Source organism: Culex pipiens, chromosome 2 (genome assembly GCF_016801865.2).
Source record: "Culex pipiens pallens isolate TS chromosome 2, TS_CPP_V2, whole genome shotgun sequence".
Lineage (NCBI taxonomy): Eukaryota > Metazoa > Arthropoda > Insecta > Diptera > Culicidae > Culex > Culex pipiens.
The window spans coordinates 6,341,939-6,362,569 of record NC_068938.1 but is presented as its reverse complement, the minus strand read 5'-3'; the positions used below and the strand labels follow the sequence as shown (position 1 = coordinate 6,362,569).

The window sequence follows — 20,631 nt, the reverse complement described above, 5'->3', positions numbered from 1 at the left end:
ATCGAACCATACGACTTGGGACAGTACCAAAAACCATGAATTTTGATACCCTTATTGCCCCAAGTCGTATGGTTCGATTATTTCCCCCCCTTCCCCCCCCCCCCCCCTGTAGAACCTTCCCTCAGGGCCATGGCCATTCCGAGTTTGGCCAATCCTGTCAAAATGGCCATTCTACCATGAATTTTGATACCCATATTGCCCCAAGTCGTATGGTTCGATAAATGTCCCCCCGGTAGAACCTTCCCTCAGGGCCATGGCCACTCCGGGCGTGGCCAATCCTGTCAAAATAGCCATTTTCATCACCAGTATCAAAAACCATGAATTTTGATACCCATATTGCCTTAAGTCGTATGGTTCAATAAATGTCCCCCCGGTAGAACCTTCCTTCAGGGCCATGGCCACTCCGGGTGTGGCCAATCCTGTCAAAATGGCCATTTTCATCACCAGTATCAAAAACCATGAATTTTGATACCCATATTGCCCCAAGTCGTATGGTTCGATAAATGTCCCCCCGGTAGATCCTTCCCTCAGGGCCATGGCCACTCCGGGTGTGGCCAATCCTGTCAAAATGGCCATTTTCATCACCAGTATCAAAAACCATGAATTTTGATACCCATATTGCCCCAAGTCGTATGGTTCGATAAATGTCCCCCCGGTAGAACCTTCCCTCAGGGCCATGCCCACTCCGAGTGTGGCCAATCCTGTCAAAATGGCCATTTTAATCACCAGTATCAAAAACCATGAATTTTGATACCCATATTGCCCCAAGTCGTATGGTTCGATAAATGTCCCCCCGGTAGATCCTTCCCTCAGGGCCATGGCCACTCCGGGTGTGGCCAATCCTGTCAAAATGGCCATTTTCATCACCAGTATCAAAAACCATGAATTTTGATACCCATATTGCCCCAAGTCGTATGGTTCGATAAATGTCCCCCCGGTAGAACCTTCCCTCAGGGCCATGCCCACTCCGAGTGTGGCCAATCCTGTCAAAATGGCCATTTTAATCACCAGTATCAAAAACCATGAATTTTGATACCCATATTGTCCCAAGTCGTATGGTTCGATAAATGTCCCCCCGGTAGATCCTTCCCTCAGGGCCATGGCCACTCCGGGTGTGGCCAATCCTGTCAAAATGGCCATTTTCATCACCAGTATCAAAAACCATGAATTTTGATACCCATATTGCCCAAAGTCGTATGGTTCTATAAATGTCCCCCCGGTAGAACCTTCCCTCAGGGCACTGGCCACTCCGGGTGTGGCCGATATCCTACCAATTTGTTCAAAATCATTTCGGTATTCCGGTGACCGTTCTGGCAACCGTCAATATCTTCTTGGAACTCCTTCAAGTTTATGCACCACCTGTTTCTTTCAACGTGTGCGTGTGTGTGTGAGCATTAAAATTCCCAACGTAAGGTCCTTCTTTGATGAAAGTCTGATGGACACTAAATCCTCCAGAGGCTAACTTTTAGCTTAAATAGTTGGCACGGCATCCACGCAACAGAAACAGAATGTCACGCCGAGGGCATGCGACGGTAACGCTACATTTTCGAAAAATTTTGCATTGACACCGCAGATAGAGCTTTAAGACAAAGTCCTTTGTCAAAATAAAAAGAAGAGGAATTTCAAAAAATCTTCAAGGGCTGGCAAGGTAATTGGTTAGGCTTAACACTATTTAAATGGTTTTAAAGATTTCGTGAACCTGAAGTTTTGTAAACCTTATTTTGTAAACTTCAAATATTAGATCAAAGTGGCCCAAAAGTGACTTTTCCCAATAACTTTAACAAACTTCTTTTTTTCACATTTTTTTTGTATTTACATAAAATTTATCCTGAGACAAGTCAAAAATCTAAATATGAGCGATATAGGTTGAAATTAAGTATATAAAAGGCTGGTGCGCACCTGTGCCGTAACTTGCTGTCAAGTTTAGGATTTGATATAAGTCGATCAGAAGTTGTTCAAGAACTGGCGACCCGTTTCACATAAAATTTCTAACAATATACTTTTCCCAAAAAAGGACATGACATTCAAATAATTGCCAATACATTTTTGTTATTTAAAAAAATCGCATTCAAAAAAACAATTAACTTTTCGTCTTCTCCTGAAACATAAAAAAGAATTGAAAAATTTAGAAAAACATTGATGTGGAATTCAACTGTAAGGGATATAAAATATAAAAAAAATCAAAAGAAAATCTAAATCAATACTACCAATTCGACGTCGTCGTGCTATCTTGTCGCACCCGCCGTTTTGACGTTCCGAGAAAAACGCGTTTTAATGTTTGACCTTGAATATTCAAAAACGAGAGCACGCAATGTAAACAATAACAAACACGTTTTGTTTAGCTCACCATTCTGTGCATTGTCCCAAAGTTTGGTTGAAGTTGGTTGCTGGAGTCCCAAGTTATAATTACAAATGTTTACGGTAGTCTAGCTTGTACGTGCGACAAACGCATCCTGACTTTCCTGGCCTGAAATCCCTTTGGCCTTTTGTCGCACTTACATCAATTTTCATGGAGTGACAAGATAGCACGACAAGATTGAAACTACTTTCATATATAAAGTGACAAAAATGCACGGAGTTTTTTCCGGTTTTTGTTGAATATCTCAGGATTGAAATCGAATTTTGAGGATCTGTGAAGGTCAAAAGGTGAGGCATTGTGAGCTGCACAAAATGGCGTTCTTAACTCAATTTGGCCCAAAATGCACGTACGACAAGTTAGCACGATGGCGACGAATTACAACTTTGTTGAATTGATCAAATACTGCCAAAATTAAATCCATCTTGTAGAAAAAAAGTGGATTATGCAAATTGACAACATTTGACACAAGTGCCCCCCCCCATTCAAAATTGGTACGAAAAATCAGGCGGCCAACAAATATTTTTTCAAAAAAAATATCAAAATTTCAATGGAAATAGAAGTCTTATCAACTGAGAACAATCTTAAATGCCTTTTTCTGCATTGATTATCATATTTAGCATGTTTAGACTTGTTTAAAAATATTTTGAACTTTTATAAAATTACAATGTACAGCACCGCAAAAACTTTTTTTCCGCAAAAATAAAATTTTCGTCAGTATTTGAAAATTTTGGAAATCATTCATTGCAAAACAACTGGACAGGTGTATGATATATTTTAAAACACCTTTTTCATTCAAATGTTGACACCGTGGCCTGTTATTTCAATGTTTAGCTTGTTTTTATTTTTTTGGAAAAAATGATGGGTTGAGTAAAATACAATTTTCATTTGCTCTAGATGCTTTAAGGATTCAACAAAAAGCCTACGAAGATAAAAAGTTAATTGAACTTAAAACCGTGGTAAAAAAGGTAAATTTGTTAATCAAAATATCCGAAGTTTTTTTTAAGTCGGGTGCTAAATTTTCTGTTCAGTGGTTTTTTCACATGTATTTTCAATTTATTTTCAGTAAGGCGAATCCTTAACAGCCAGAATTCAAAAATATTTTTTTTTTGATTTGTTAATAGAAACCGTACTCTTGAATGAAATTTGTAAGTAATTAACATTTGTTTGCATTCGTAAAATTATAAAAAAAAACTTTAGAATTTTAGTAAACTTTCGAAGTAAGAAAACGCGAAAAGTTTTTTTTTGCAATTCCGTCGTGAAACTACTTACTTTTCCTGTCATTCTTGAACGACGAAATAGCCTACTTTTCTGTACCAAAAATAACAGAATCGAATAGCAACACTTTTCAACATAAATGCTGAAAAGTTCTACTTTTCAGCACTCGAATGGGTGCTGAAAAGTTGAACTTTTAGCACTTGTTTTGAAAAGTAACACTTTTCAACATTTTTTTGATTTAAACGATTTATTGACAAAATGCATGAAAATTTTACATAAAATTTCACTCAGTGTGTTTTTTGGAATTGCAAAAAAAGTTGTATTGAACTCGTTGCAAAACTTGATTTTTCCAGCACTCTTCGTATTTATCCAACTCGGTGAACCTCGTTGGATAAATGTACGACTCGTGCTGAAAAAATCCACTTTTTTCAACTTGTTGCAATCAAATCAAACCATCCACATTAACGACCCCCGGGTCTTTTGTGGTCTCTATTGCAAGTTTCTGCTCGAACCTAGGAGTCCGAAGGCTTGAATGGGGAGAGCACCCAAACCTCTTTTACTCCAAGGAACCTTCCACCCCAGTGTTTGAACTGACGACCTTTGGATTGCGAGTCCAACCGCCGCCAGTGATTCCACCGGAGTAGACTTGGTTTGGTGTGTTGTTTGTACTTCTGGCATGGATTCGACTCCTACACGTGGATTGACTTAACGGCCTAACAACCAAGGCCGGGACCGACATTTTACTTCCTCATCCGATGGAAGGTTGCAGCAGATGGGAATCGAACCCAGAAACATCCGCTTACAAAGCGGACAGCGTAACCATTCGGCCACGCACTGCAACTTGTTGCATAAACTACTATTTTCCTCAACTTTAGCTGAACATTTTTTTTTGGCATATTTTTTAAAACTAATGGTTTCATATTAACTGTATGGCTGTATAATGCATTTTCCAATCATTAAAATTTTAGAATTCTGGCTAGCAATTTCTAAACTTTTTTTTTCGAAACAAAAAAAAAAATTTTTTAGCGGCCTTTATATATCTGGATATATCAGACAAAAAGGTACAATAATGAGGCATCTTGATTTCGAATGGTGCCTGGAGATCTTTATGAAATTTGAAGGAATTTTTAAATCATTCATATTTTTTAACAATTGCAAAGTTTGGTTTGGTTTCTGGTCGTGATTCGATTATTCGAAGTCCCATACGAACCTTCGGATAATCGAACTTCGGAGAATTGAGTCTGGACCCTGAGTATATATTTTGTAATTCCCACTTCTATACTGATTTTTTCTGTAAATTTGCTAATTTTCATTTAAATCAAGATATAACTAATATTGTATTGCATTGCATAGCTATTCGAATCATAAAATCATTTCTACTTAATTTTTTTCATGCTGTTGTAAAACATATCAGAAAACAATTATTTTGAGAGTTTTGATATAATTGCTGCATTATTGCGAAAATTGGATTTATTTTATTCAATTCAGCTTTGTTCACCATTTGTGTCATACCCTGAGTTTTTTATTTGCTTTTTTTTTTGGTAAAAGGGCTTTGTGACATATATTGTTGATTTAAATTCGGCTATCTTTCAAATTCCTCATCAAAATATATTAAAATGGATTAACAATCGCAACAGAGAAAAAGAAAAAAGACACAAAGAGGCAAGTCAAAATTTTAAAATAATAAAATCAAACTCAGACAGCCCATTACCCTTGCACTAAAAGGGCTCACGTAACAGATCCCCGAAAAAATAAATTACTCCACAATAAAAAAAGAAGTGATTCATTCAAACCGCCATAAAAAATGACTCAAGTGGCGTCGTGTTAAATGAGTAACCATTTCATTTATCCAGAACCATGGCTGTTCAAGAAGTCAACAAGTCATCACCGGTCTTTGGTCGTCCTTCAACGACGTGACGCCACCCGATTCCATCGATCATCCATCATTCACACCTTTTTTTCTGGGGGGCTCTTCTCAGCCTACTGAGCTGTTGTCGAACCCCTCTTAAAAATGCAAATGCATTATCCTCGACACAACAACCCAGAAATTTTGGCACACACAAAAACACATTTATTGTACACTTGTTATTCTTTTTCGCCGTGTACACTCCCCTGGTACCGCCCTGGAGCAATTCTCGACGCCCTCCAATCAGATGACTAAACAGCGCAATAAAAATTCAACTTCTCTCCGTGGCACAAAAGCCAAACAAATTGCCCCGAAGGTGGCTGCCGCTGCCGAAAAATTCGTAACAAATCTCAACTTGTCGTCGTCGTCGCCGTCACAGCATCCACGGGCAAGCCATGAAGGAACACCACTCGAAAAAAAACAAGGCTCAACACAACACACACGATGCACGTACGAATCACGAAGTGAGAGAGAAAAGAGAGGGAGAAGGAGCGCGCGCGTGACGTCACGATTGCATGATTCATGCTCTCGCACGGCAGGCTCGTCGCCTGCTGCGACGAGTCGCTACCAAAAACCAAGTCATCGCAAGGTAAGGAAAAACATCGCCACTGCACTGTGTGCACTGTCTGGCGGCTACCAACGCGGATGTCACGCACACTACGAACGAAACGAGAGAAGGGAAAACGCGCTCGCGAGAGCGCAAAGTTTTCCGCGCTCTCTCTCTCTTCATATCGATGTGTGGGTTTGTTGTTGCGCGCGCGATAAAAGAGAGAGGGAGAGTGGAGAAACAACAAAAATATGTGGATGCTACAGCACAGACAATGGCTGCAAAACCGGTTGGTAGCTCCTACACAAAAGTTTTTCCGAGAGTGCGAGCGCTAGCGCTCGCGCGCTCTCTCTTGTGCAAGGTGATCGATGGCACCAATACAAACAGAGGGCTCTGCCCGATAGGGATCTTGACTACGGCGAGGCAGGGTAACGATGGGGGGTGAGTGTTGACGTAAGCTTGAATTGGGAATTTTTCTGAGAAATGTCGGGCTAAAGTTGTAATTTGGGCAAATTTAAGCGTCTTTTCTGTCAAACGATCGATTCTGGACGGGTTACTGCGACGTCCAGTGCCTGCAAGTGGCCAAATTCGAACGAAAGAAATTCAATTATTCTCTCGCTCGCATCTCACATTCTTCGGTTGCGCGCTAGTGTGCGTGTGTTGCGCGAGCGCTCTCTCTCTCGCTCTCTGCTTCTCTCCGCTCACTGCGATCTCGCCGTCGACTTCAGCGGCCAAGTCTGGCTTGATGGCCGTGACGGAGTGCTGGTCGGGTTCAGTATGCGTTTGTATTGTGTCCCGAAATGAATTGAAAGTGGTCTCGTCCGCGCTCGGTCATCGACGGATATTTTTTTCTTCAACACCTCCTCTTCCTGACTGACGGACGGGTACACACACCGAGTGTGTATGTCTTCAGGAAGATATCGCACGCACAGTGACGGAATAGTGACGGTCGCGAACGCGAGGATTTTTGTTTGTGGGGAAAACCTGTGACCAGCGTGCGCTGGACCTCGGAACATCCGGAAGATTCGCGGGTGCGTGCACCCAGAGACCGCAAGAATTTCAAGTTTTCTTCCTTAAAATTTCGGAGGAATCCCACAACATCAAGAAGAAGCAGTGTTGAACAGCAGCAGAAGAGAAGCCAACCAGTCGGTTCTCTCACTCGCGCTCACACGAGCGCGCACTCTTTCCTCCTCCGAAAGTGGCTTTTTTCTACTCTGTTTTCGCTTCCCGTTTTCTCTCCGTGTACACACGGAGGTCGGGGTTTTCGGGGCCCAACAGAATAAGTGTGTGTGGTGATTTTTTTCCCTCCGTGGGCCCTTTGCTAGACGAGTCTAGGCCTGCTTCGATGGGTCGCCGACAGTCAGCAGTGTGTCAATGAATGGAGAATTTTCGGTCGAAAAAAAGCAGCAGCAGCAGTTTGAAAATCAAAGAGTGCCACTTGAAGTGTCTGTCTGTGTGTGTGTGCGTTTCGGGGGAAAGCGCAGCAGCCTGCTACGAGCACGACAAATGATTTATGAAAACGGCCGAAGGAATTAGATGAAGAATATTTCGGCGAAGCAAGTCGTCGCGTGTTGTGCAAACAAATTCGGTGAAAAATCGTCCCGAATCAATTTTCGCGCGGCTGGTGTTGTTGTTGTTACACTCGCTGAAGAGGAAGAAGAAGCCCGAAGAGAGAAAGTGCGAGCGAGTTTTGACAGCGCAGGGTGGGTTTTCCGAAATAGTTCCGATAATTGAGGCGAAGAAGGAAGAACTGAGGGACGGGTTTGAAGGTGGTTGGGGGAAATGAGTGTGTGAGTTTCCCGGCGCGACAGAGATTACACGAAGGAATTACCGCGAGTCGGCGACTCGCGCAAGAGAGAGGATTATTTCATTAATCATGAAGACGAGCTGAGCGTTCAAGAATAGTGTGTCCGACGAGGTGAAGAAGCGAAGAAACGACGAGCTGAAAAGAGGGATCGCAGACAATGTGTGGTGGCTAATGGTGCTACTTTTTTAACTTTTTTTGTGGTCTGCCTTTCTGGATCTGGAGAAACGACACGGCGACGACTTGAATGAGTTCGACAGCCGCGGTCCCGACGAAAGTTGGACGACGAGTCGTGGAGAGCGAAGATGGGGCAGAAGTGATACGTTATAGTGGTTCGACGATAATTTAAACAAAATAAAGATTCAAACAATTGTGTGTGTGTTTCGAGGGGGACGCGGAGAAGCGGCAGCCAAGGCAATATTTTATACTTAAGCCGAAAGACAGTAGGTTGTTTTTTTCGGGGATTTCTTGGAGCCGAAGGAGTACCATGCAAAAAAGATGAATAAATACAGCCGAAAGAAGAGCAGCAGGGGTGACGTCACGGAGGTGAATCGTCACCACCAGCACCACCAACGACAGACTGCCACCAACAGTATAACGACAAAGCGGCGAAAATACCGGCTGTTGAACACCCGGCTAAAGCTGCTGCCGAGCATCCGGACGTGCTCGTTCCTGACGCTGGGGCTGATCGTGTGCCTCCAGCTGTTGATGATGTCCACCGTGCTGCACTGTGCCAAAACGTTCTACATGCACTGGAACACGACGAACAGCATATTCCGGATCGACAACACGGACCACATCATCGACGTGAACAAGGGCAACTCGGCGTTCGAGTACGACCAGGTGCATATCATCTGTCCGGTGTACGAGCCGGGCACGTTCGACAACGAGACGGAGAAGTACATCATCTACAATGTGTCCAAGGTGGAGTACGAGACGTGCCGGATCACGAACCACGATCCGCGGATCATCGCGATCTGCGACAAGCCGAACAAGCTGATGTTCTTCACTATCACATTCCGGCCATTCACACCGCAACCCGGTGGTCTAGAGTTCCTACCAGGGAATGATTACTATTTTATCTCAACCTCGTCCAAGGACGACCTCCACCGGAGGATAGGTGGGCGATGTTCCACCAACAACATGAAGGTAGTCTTCAAGGTGTGCTGCAACGACGACCAGCACGCGCATCCAAACGTGACGTCTAGTGTCAATAGTATTCCGTCGTCGACGGCAATCGACGGACCGTCCGGTGCCGGAGGCGGCGACGGCCAGAACGCCGCCAGCGGCAGCAGAGGTGTCTCGATCAACACCAACGCCAGCGGAGGCTCGCTGGACGGCACCAGCGTCGATCCGTCCACCCGGTTGCTGCCGTCCTCGACGGTCAATAGCAGCCAGGGCAACATCGTGCAGAGCACGGTCAACTGGCCGGTGTGGAACGGCGGCCAGCAGAGGCCCGTCCCGTCGACGCCCGCCATCAACGGCAACGGACGGCACCAGCATCACTACACGCCGTCCCCACCGCGGACGGCGGTCAACAACTACAACAACAACAACTACGGCGGCAGCGGAAGCGGCTCTGGTGCTCATAGTAATAGTAATAATTATAATATTAACAATCCACCGTCCAATGCACATCAGAACAATAAGCCGACGAAGAAGACGAACGAGTACGACAAACACCCGAACGAGGTCGTCAAGAACGAGGAGCTCACCTACAACAACGCCGCGGCGACGCGAACGCGCGGCATGCTAGGATTAGTCGCACTATTGGTCTGTGCCACGCAGGTCCTCCTCGTATTGCACAGCAGCAGCAGCAGTAGCAGTTGGAGTAGTTGGAGCAGTAGGCGCAGCGTAGTCCCAGCCGGGTTGCCAAATGCATTGCCATTGACGAGATAGCACGTAAGCCGATTCCTAACGCGATGCTAATCATTACACACTAACACAAAACCACAAAACACACATTTGTAATACGAGATCGACTACTGGATCAGATTTTAAGCTTGTTCGGGGTGGTGAATTTCATGATCAACGATACTTGTAAAACAAGACGAGTCACACACAGAGAAAAAAAACACACACACACGCAGCTGTATCCTTGTTCGTCACACTCAAGTAAAACTGCAAGCAAAAAAAATATCTAAATAGTCCTTATAGTGTGTAGTAGTGAGTGATATTAATTTAAAGAAGCAAGTAAGCAAGCAACACACACAACAGTTTGAAGCAAGAAGCAAGAAAGGATCACATTTTTATTAGAGGTAAACCGAAGACTGAGAGATTTGACCGCGAAAACGAAGAGTCCGAGACATCAAACGCAAAACTTTTCATCATTACAAACATTTCACGAAAGCCGGAAAGTAGGTTCGTACCGCCTTTTTGATTGCAAAATTTGCAATTAGCATTGCAAGTTACGACGTCGGCGACGCCGACGTCGCCACCTACTACGCTCAAAAGTGCTTCGGGAAGAGGGGGGCCAGATTTCAAATTTTTCGGATAGCTGCATTTCCTTTGTTTTCGACTGGGGGGGGGGGGAGGGGCGTACGCCCGACAAGAATGTTTTGTGTCCGGGTTAGTCCGTCGTCGTCTGGCGCTGTCCGGACAGGACTCTGGTTTTGTGTTTGCAGACTGCCCAGCAGCTATCGGACCATTCGGGTGCATTCAGCAGAAGAGAAGAGGCTGATGTTTGCTGTTGTTGTTGTGGACCGGCTTCGCCGGGGAAGCTGCTCTGTTTGTTATCGTGTGCTACGATTTGGAGTGGCTGAACCTCCGGGTTTGGGCGTTTTCCCCCCTGTCTGGTGATGGGGTTGTTCCGTTCAGGTTACAACGAAAGGGGGCTGTCTGATAAGAGGCACGTGTGTGTCTGATTTTTTTATTCGTTTCGGAAGGATGTTGTTTGGAGCGGAGAGCAGTTTTTCCAGGCTGCAAAGGGAATTTTGAGTGAAGAATTTTGAATGCAGTTCTATTGGTTCATGCCAACCATAGTTACAGCTGAAAAAAGTGAAAAGAGAATTTTAAATTGAATGATCTGTATTCGGTATCGGGACGGTGATGTTCAGACGACTTTCTGGCTCCAAAAAAAACTTTAAAATACAATGGAAACCAAAACATTCAATACTTCACTTGAATGTTCACATCAACTAGGTGCATTTTCAGTTAGTTTTGATGTCGTTTCGTCTCCATCGGACTAAAATCTCGAAAAATGGTCTATTTTATCAGTGAACAATGTTTGATTCAGTTGGTAAGCTTTACGTTAACGTAGAAATCAAGCGAGTTATTTGTTTCAATAAAAAAATATGTTAAATTTGTTTTGCCAATTAATTGTCTCCGTTTTTAGGAGGAAAGAATGAGTAAAATTTAGGATTATTTTGAATTACAAAATATACTACCTATTTTTTTCAAATCTCTTAGATCAACATTTACACATATATGTTGCTCAAGATCAAAAATGCAAACCAATTTTTTTCGCTGAAATAAGACCAGTATACAATGTTTAAAAAACAAACACAACAAATTGTGAAGCTGATTTGCACTTAGTAATTTGTTACATTTCAGTTTGTCAGATTTACTGATTATTAAGTAACAATTTTTCAATGGCAAAATTTCTGTAAATTATTGATTACTGAATCGCATTCAGTTATTTATTTTGCTAAAATGGCACCCTATAATTTATTTTTAAAGAAGAAACCATTTTGTGTTTTCTCTAGAAAGGGTTAAAAAGGATTTTTTATTTTGATTAACGGATATTTTGAATGTTTATGAAAATAAATCCCAGAACCACTTATGTCTACGTCTTTGGAACATTATTTGAAAATACTTTCCGATGAACTTTAAAAACTTGACTGTCTGCAATATTGTGATTTCAATGGAATTTTATGTGCCCTTTTTCTACAAAAGCTATTTAAAGATCCTTGTCGATTTAATTTGATTTGATAGTATGGCAACACTGTCCTTAAAAATAAATCAAGACTTTAGTGAAATTTGTAAAATTTATTAAATTTGGACGAATTTTGATTTCAGATTCACCTTCATTTCTTTGATAAAAAAAATATATTTAAATATTTTTTTTCGGCAGTGATTTTTTTTTTGGAAGGTCTGACAACCCTGTCACGAGATAAATAACAAAATAAAAATAAATAAAATAACAAATATGAGAATGACTCAGCCACCTACGGGTGTTAGGACAGTCAAAAATCTTGGTTTTCTGCGATGGCAAAAAGATTTTAAATGTTTAAATGATTCAACAAATTATTTATTTATATTATTTTCATTCTGACATCTAAAATACAGAACAAGAATATTTTTTTTAAAGATTTTTTACATTTTTGTGTGTTATAAAAAGAACATTAAAAGACTGTGTTTTTACTGTTAAATTTATAACCATTTTTTGTAGCATGGAAACAATTTTTGACTCCAAATATTTATTTCCGAAGTATTAACTTATTTATAAATAACAAACTGTGTATTTGCTTTAAAAAAATGAAATATTTTTCAGTTCGACCATTTCAAATTTTATTTGGAGATTTTGCCTAAATAATTATATCTAAAATAACTCAATTTGTTAAAAAAGGTAAATTCTAAGGATGGTTTTTATTATTTTTTCTTAAAATTTAATTTATAAGAGTCACATCAGGAGGTTTTTCAATTTTGCTTTTGGATTATAGATCAAACAAAAAAATCGTTTTTTTCTTGATGTCTAATATGTTTTGTAAATTTATACATTTTTTATGATCCTATAAGGCTAGTACAAAGTTACCTTAAAGTATTGGTCCTTCGAGTTTGGGAAAAATATATAAGAATAAAACTAAACTCAATTGTAAAGCTTAGTAACACTATCATTAAAAAGAGCAAAATAAGAAAAACATAAAAAATATAATTTTAAAGTGTCTTTTCCCGATATCTAGTTCTAAAATTTAATACTTACAAAAAGCCTAAAAGTTTTCTATTTGATTAAAACTGAATAGCTTACAAATTATTGCTCAACTTTTTGTTTTTTAAAATAAAATGTTTTTTGTAATTTTTGTTTTGTTTTTCGGTAATATTTTGAAGAGGGGGGAGGGAGGGGAAAAATGAAATAAAAGTTGTATTGGTCTATAACTTTTCACAATAATAAAATAAATATAGGCAAAATATTTTTTTTGTAATTTGTATTAAAAAAATATGTAACAATTTGCATTATATATTATAAATATTCTATAAACGATAACAAGATAAAAAACCAGGCTTTAATGTAGAATTTTTCAACGTTAAGCTATTTGACAAAGGTTTACATCTTCTACTAACATTTATAGCTACAAGCTAAAGAAAAATCCGCTAATTTTTAAATGAATTATCAGTCACTCTATTGTTGTATCTAGACAATTTTATAAGTTAAAAAAATATGACTGATCATGATAAATTAGTTTCATTCACTCATTTATTCATTTTAAAGCAGTTGTTCGAGGATCAAAACGACTTTTTGACAAGCAAATTTAAGCAATTCAAACAAAAAGTCAGTAATTTATTCAATTTGTAGTAAGTGCCCTCAACACCCTCCCTGCAACAAATCACTTTTCACGCCACCATTAATTTCGCGCAGATTCCCGCTGCGTGAACAAGGAGACCAATTTGCTAGGTCCTTAACAATGGTCATCACTATGCACCCCCTGGTCCAACATAATCCTCCAACGTGGAAAAACCCCATAAACTACACTCCCGATAAAAATCCTCCCCTGTTAATTGGCATTTAATAATTTAATAAAAATTAACGCACTGCGTGACGCGGCACTGATGTATTTTAATTACTTCTTCTTGGCGAAGGGACCGGTTGAGGCAAAACTACCACACAATAATCGACGAGTGTGGGGCCCGTTAAGCCTCCGGGGAGGCTCCCTCTCTGTGCCTGGCATGAGAAATTTCCATATACTAATTAACCAACCAGCAAGCAAGCAAACCAAAAAAACACCAAAATCATTAAAAATAATAATACCGAAATTGACGACGAGTGTGGGGAGCTAGGCCGGTGATGTTCAGTTTTTGGAGAGGACCTCCGCACCAATCACGCTGTGTGACTGATGGGACCTGCTCCGGGTTCGGGAATGCCCGTTTGTTGTGTTGTGACGGACTCCCTTCCAACGAATGATCAACAGTGAGGAGTACCTACACAGACAAAAAAAAACCTGTTAAAAGCAAGTACAGAAACCTCGAATTAATGGCAATGTGCCTCCCCAAACCCCCAGCATTCCTCTAATCCCCAAAAGTACATCACACTGGTGGCAGACAAAATTCGAGATGACATGCTGCGGACCCGGCTTCGTTCGTAGAAAAACGTTGTAAATCACTCTGGAGACCAATTACTATTTGGGTCCCCGAACGTGGAAAAAGGCAGCCAGGCCAGCATCCAATCCTCATCCCAGCTGACTTTAGAGGCGGACTGAGAGAGAGGTGGGCCAATCTACAATCAACATCACAGCCAGCCAAAAATACAACCCGAAGAGTACACCCAAAACGGGGGATGGTTAAATTTGTCGGATTTTCCGTCATTCTTTTCGGATCTTCCGTCATTCTCTTCGGACCTTCCGCCAGTCTCTTCGGATTTTGTTTCGGTACTTCTGTCATTATTCTCGGAACTTCCGTCATACTCTTCGGATCTTCCGTCATACTCTTCGGATCTTCTGTCATACTCTTCGGAACTTCCGTCATGCTCTTCGAAACTTCCGTCATACTCTTTGGAACTTCCGTCATTCTTTTCGAACCTTCTGCCATTATCATCGGAACTTCCGTCATACTCTTCGGATCTTCCGTCTGTAGTAAACGTAAAAATGTAACCACAAGTTTGTTTATTTCAACTCTTCCAAAGAACTTGAAACAATCACACATCCGTCAGCTACTAATTTATCCAACAGAATGAAGCACGTGAGAGGCGCGCTCTCAATCTAATGGCAAACGTCAAACGCTATCGCATCCGCTCACTCTCCTCAAATGTCAAAATTTTCTCTCGCAGACAATTGCAGTGATGCCAAAAATACCTGAATGAAATAAAAAGTCTGCAAACGAACCTTCTTCTTATCAACAACAATTTTGTTGATAAAATTGATATTAAATTATTTTCCTATTTGTCCTATTCTCTACACCGTCATTCTCCTCGGATATTCCGTCATACTCTTCGGACCTCCTGTCATTCTCTTCGGAACTACCGTCATTCTCCCCAAAAATGTTGTCATCCCTCCTTTGGGTGCACCTCTATCGTCTCTATCGCACGGAGCGCAAACCGTTCCGAGCTCGAGTGTTTGTTATTGGTCTCGGGAGTGTACCGGGTCCCAACCAACAAAAAAAAGGCACATCGGTGGTCCCAAGTGGCTGCCGTCCATGATAACGCGCGCGTTTGACGAACTAGGAAGCCTCATAGGTGAGTGGCCCTTTTTTTGCGGCCGTCTCTCCTTCAGGTTGGTCGAAATTTTGGCCGTTGTCTTGCCCCGGTACCAATTTGCGCGAGCAAACATGCGGAAGAAAGTCGCGATCATGCGCTTCACGTGGTGCCCAGTCACCGGTCCCGGGTGGGACACGTGATTTTTTTTCGAGGGGTTGTTGTTTTGCCGAGAGTTTGTTCATTCCATTGCCAGAGATCGTTCAAATGCAGTGAAATGGAATGTCGAAAGATGAATGAGATTTTTTTTGAATGATCGAAAAGAAATTTTAAGTGAACAAAAACTTGAAATCGTAATGCTAACTTTAAGGTGAGTTTTAAGAAAGATCTAGTCTATATCCAAGCTTACAAACTATTGACAGATTGACAGTTGACAGATTGTACTTACCAGAAACACATTTTGACAGCTTCACTGCATCACTACACTCGTTTGTACTTACCCCAAATTTCTTCAGGTGATGCTGACTCAATGTTCAGTACCTAACATTTGAAGTCCGTAATTGAGAAGTCATGTTGCATCTCGATCAAAGAGGCTCCTTCAGAAACCTTAACTTCATTTTAAAGAAAGTTTGAATAAAAAATTACCTTTCCGGCCAGGGAGCCTCTTTGATCGAGATGCAACATGACTTCTCAATCACGGACTTCAAATGTTAGGTACCGAACATTGAATCAGCGTCACGTGATCAAATCGGGGTAAGTACAAACGAGTGTAGTGATGCAGTGAAGCTGTCAAAATGTGTTTCTGGTAAGTACAACTGTCAACTGTCAATCTGTCAATAGTTTGTAAGCTTGGATATAGATTAGATTTTTCTTTAAACTTATTTTAAAGTTATCATTTCAATTTCAAGTTTTTGTTCACTTAAACATTCAAACAAGTCCAACATTAAGGACCACCTCCGTCCCCATTATTCAACACACCATAACCGGTGTGATTTACGTGTTCACAAACTCGCAACCACCCTCCCATTGTTTTCGACGACGGCTTTGATTGCCAACATGATTAACTCATTTTGATTTAGTGCGATCGCGTTTTCCGCCCGAATGTACACAACAGCAAACTCGTAACATGCTTTTCCCCTGACTGACTGTGTTTAATTCGGTCACGAAAGTGCTTTTGTGATTGTTCTAGGAGGGGAAGGGGGTAGATTCCATCCGGGCAACTTTCGAGCAAGGTGTGATTCTACCGGCGGTGAAAACGATTCGGAATAAAAACCGCAAAAAACTCCGGTGACCGACTTTGGGGAGCGCCACCTTGACATAATCTCCGCGCAGATCTGGCGTTCGGAACCGGAAGACCGCAGCGAGAAATTTCTCCCTTCAAGAAGTTTGCTCTCTCTCTCTCGCTTCTTGGAAGGAACGTATTGCTACACAAACGCCAAGTAGATAAGCTAGAGAGCGAGAAAGCATCTCCATTTCCTTTCCAATTTTGGGACGTCCCACCCGGTATCGATTTCCAATTATTTAAGGGACCTGACTTCCCGCACATGAAGATAATCCCCCCTGCCTCCGCTTCGCGGAAGGTGGAATTTTGGGCAAAAGTTTCACGAGACGGACGCAATCCGGAAGCTGGCCCCGAGCCAATCCTTCCTAGGGAGGGTCTAACATTGCGAGGAGATGCAAGAGAGATCTAATCTGAGCTTACCAAGGTAAGGCGAGTTTTTGAGCTGTCAAAAAACAATTAGCACGATAACAGGATTTTGTATTGAAAATTTTAGGAAAAGTGAATTTTTTACCGATTTTCGGAAAAATTTCACCAGATTTTTTCCAAACTGAATCGAAAAACGATTTTAGTTGAATTTTATTCATTGAAAAAATATTTGCGTTATAAAAGCACTGCTTAACAACTTCACAGAAAAGAATCAGTCACTATTTTTGACACCTAAAAAATCCACCTTGCCTCATCTAATCTATATGCCTTGCTAGCTTACAAACTATTGACAGATTGACAGTTGACAGTTGTACTTACCAGGATCACATTTTGACAGTTTCACTACACTACACTAGTTTGTACTTACCCCGATTTGTTCACCGAATGCTGATCAAATTTTCAGTACCTAACATCTGAAGTCCGTAATTGAGAAGTCATGTCATGCAACTCCTCGAAAGAGGCTCCCCAGCCCTTTCCGGCCAAGTTCCAGCAAACCTACGGCATGACCGCGTCGCCAGAGCGTGAATCATTCCGGTGATAGATCTCCCTTCCTTTTTGTCGAGTAAAGGAAGATGGACCGGGAGACCCGTCCTGGGGAAAACCGACGAGGTATTTATAAAGCGATTTAATAAATTATTTCTCCTTACAAGGAAAATATTTTATTGAATTTGCGCGGCTCGGCAGTAAAGTACTCGGGCCCGATGCAAGACGAATTATGTTTCTTGGGCTGGTTTTCCTTCTTTCCATGAATATTTAAAGGGGGTTGGCCGCCCGTTTTACCCTCGTCCCCTCTGGGGACGACGTCTCCCCACCGCCGCAGCATCATCGATCGAAGAAGAACCGTTGCTGGAGGTCGTCGTAGCAGGCTACGACGACGCTGACGGAGGAAACCGGAAATGGGAAAACGTCAGAAAAAGTGACAACGGTTTGCGGGTTGCATGCATGCCAGGGGTAAAAGGGGAGCGCTGCGCGCTCTCTGCTGGTAGAACAGGAACCGGAGCGTCTGGAGTGGTTTGGGTTCGAGAAGCTGGCGGATGACAAGTAAAAGTTACAGAGCAGGCAAAAGTGTCCTACGAGCGTGCAGCGTTCTATAAATTCGCCGGAATGGATGGTTTTGTGTTGCGCCATTTTGGCCCGCTGCAGGGAGAGAGAGTTGGGAAACTGCTTCTGCTGCTGTGAAGCGAGCGGAAATTATGTGATAACGAAAATCATGTTATGTATGCTAACAGACAGGGGGCACTTACATACACAGACAGCCACATTGTAGGGAGGAAAAATCGCGAGTTGCATAGCAGCAGGGGCACGTTCGTACGAGAAGAGTCCGTGCCGGGCTGATTCTTGAGAGAACGAGAGAACACACACACACAGTAGGCGACGCAAGCTGTAGTAACTTGCAGCGGAGTGCGATTTTCCGGGCAAAAAAGGGGAGAACGCAGCAGCCCGGTCGTAGCAGGCTGCAGCCTAAAATTGATTGCGCGCGCCAGTGTTGCCAGACTCGTGCGTCTAGCCTACTGTGTGCTGTAACTTCAAACCATGTGTGTGGTGTCGTGGCGAATTTCTGCGAAAATAGGGGTGGTTGTGAAACCGGAAAAATCTACAACCCCCCTCCGTGCATTTTCCAACGAGTGGCTGCAACCGAAAGTCATAAAGCATTGCCGGCCCCTTTGACAGGGTACAGAGAGAACCGGGCTTATCACAAAGTTTTTCCCGGCTCACCGGAAATGATGCTGCCGGCAGAACCGAGCGAAGCGGAACTTAATCGAACACGATAAAAAGGCTACAGTTTTCAAAAAACCCAAAGGACCTGACGGTGGTCCAGGGTCCAACGAAAACGGAGCGACTGATTATGCATTCCAGCTCGGACGCCGATAACAAAGGAATTGTTCTCCGTTTTCGTACTTCTCGTCCCGGGGAGACTTTTGTCGTGCGCGCGGATCTCCGACAATCTCCGACAAACGGACTCTCCCCTCGCTCCCGCGAGGGGAAGGCAGATTTATTTTTGCATTTATGGTCATTTGACCGGCAGTAACCCTTGGCCTTTTTCGTCGTCGTCGTTTTCCAAACACACTCCAGTCCAAGTCACTGTCCCGACGAAAAGAATGCGCGCACACCGAAAGATGGAGAACTGCTGATGCTGGTGGGTTTTGCCTTCACCTTGCATGCAGATGAATTCCTACTGATATTATTTCCTGTGTGTGCACTGCTCCACTCCGTCCAGCGGGAACCTCGCCACGAAGGAAGCGAGCAAAAGAAACCTGCCAAAGACATCGTCGCCGCGGTGTGTGAGTGTGAAGTTGTGTAGGCATCTGCCAGCACCTGGAACACACACACCCACTGTCTGCGGGATTGGGAGAAGGGCCAGAGGTCCACCTTCGATCGAGAGTTGGAAAACTAAACGAACAAAGGGGACCTGGGGTTACCTTCGTTGCTAACTAGTATTGACAGAAGACAGTTGACAGTGTTGTACTTACCGAGGATTTCAACGCCTACTCTGCTCACTTCACTGATTTGTACTTACCCCAACTGGATCACACTTCACTTGTGGACTGCTCTGCTTTTTGGTGCATCACCTTTGAAGTCCGTATTTGAGAAGTCACTTTACAAATTGCATCGACCCGAACTGTTTGGTAAGTGACACTTGAAGTCCGTTTTTGAGACGTCACTTTGCAATTTAATCCTTTCACTCGAATAAATAAAGACGTCATTACGAAAGTTTCTTCGATTTGCGGTTAAAAAGACAACTCCTCAAGCGTTTCTCTCGAAGAAAAAGTCATTTCCCGGCACTTCCTTCCTTCCAAATTAAGAACCGCGTTAATCCGCAACTTTTCCACCACTCATCAAAGTGCCGATGGCCTCTGGCTTCCCACGCCACCTCAGCGGAAATCACGGCGCGCGAAAAGAAAATATTCTACTAATTATTATTTTCGTTTCAAATCTCGAGTACCTCGCTTCCTCAAAGCAAACACCTCTCAATCTGTGTCTTACTCGGAAGATGAGGGAAAAAAGTTTCCACGTGGATCGTCGTTTTGCATTTTTCGAAATCAAAATAATCGCGCGCTAATGTACCCAAAGACCTGTTGGGGGAAGATGGTTCTAGTACTGCAGGTCATTACTGTCTGTAGTGTCTGTTGGAAGAAGTGGGGAGGGGTCCGGTAATGGAGTTTTGTTTTCGTTTTCGACGAGGGCCATTGAGCCGGGGCGATTTTCTCGCGAATGGCCGTAGTTTGTTGCAGAGAAAGAAACTTGCTCATTGAGCCGGGAAGTTAGATAACTGGGGAGAGTTGGAAATTGTTGGATTAGTACCTAAAAAAATATTCATTTTGATTATCTAATTAAAGACAAAACATTTGTAGAGTTCTCAGCAATAAAGTAAGATTTAGATTCAAAACATCTATTAGGGAAATTAACCTAACAAATCTCAAGTGGCTTGCTACCTTTCTACAATTCGAAACATTTGTAAGGTTCCCAAACCAACTAAATTCCTTAACGAATCGATATCATCACACGCATTGGGAAGGCTATACAAAAACCAAAAGTTATTAACATTGTCAGACTTTAGCAATTCATCGCAACTAGTGCGTCCATCCCGGGATTTCCCGGGACATAATTCCCGGGATTTCCCGGGACATAATTCCCGGGATTTTTGCAAATCCGGGAATTCCCAAATTACAGAAATTTTTATTTTTCTCGGTTTTCCCGAAATTGATAAAATCAACTAACTCTATTAATTGAAGCATTAAAACTTAACAA

The 20,631-nt window shown here is 42.3% G+C and overlaps 1 protein-coding gene across 1 annotated transcript; it reads left to right on the top strand.

Moving 5' to 3' along the window:
• Window positions 1-6,816: 6,816 nt before the first annotated feature.
• LOC120417298 (uncharacterized) lies at window positions 6,817-10,054 on the top strand. Its single transcript, XM_039579252.2, has one exon. It carries the CDS (start codon window positions 8,330-8,332, stop codon window positions 9,728-9,730), a length of 1,401 nt encoding a protein of 466 aa, XP_039435186.1. The 5' UTR covers window positions 6,817-8,329; the 3' UTR covers window positions 9,731-10,054.
• Window positions 10,055-20,631: the final 10,577 nt, after the last annotated feature.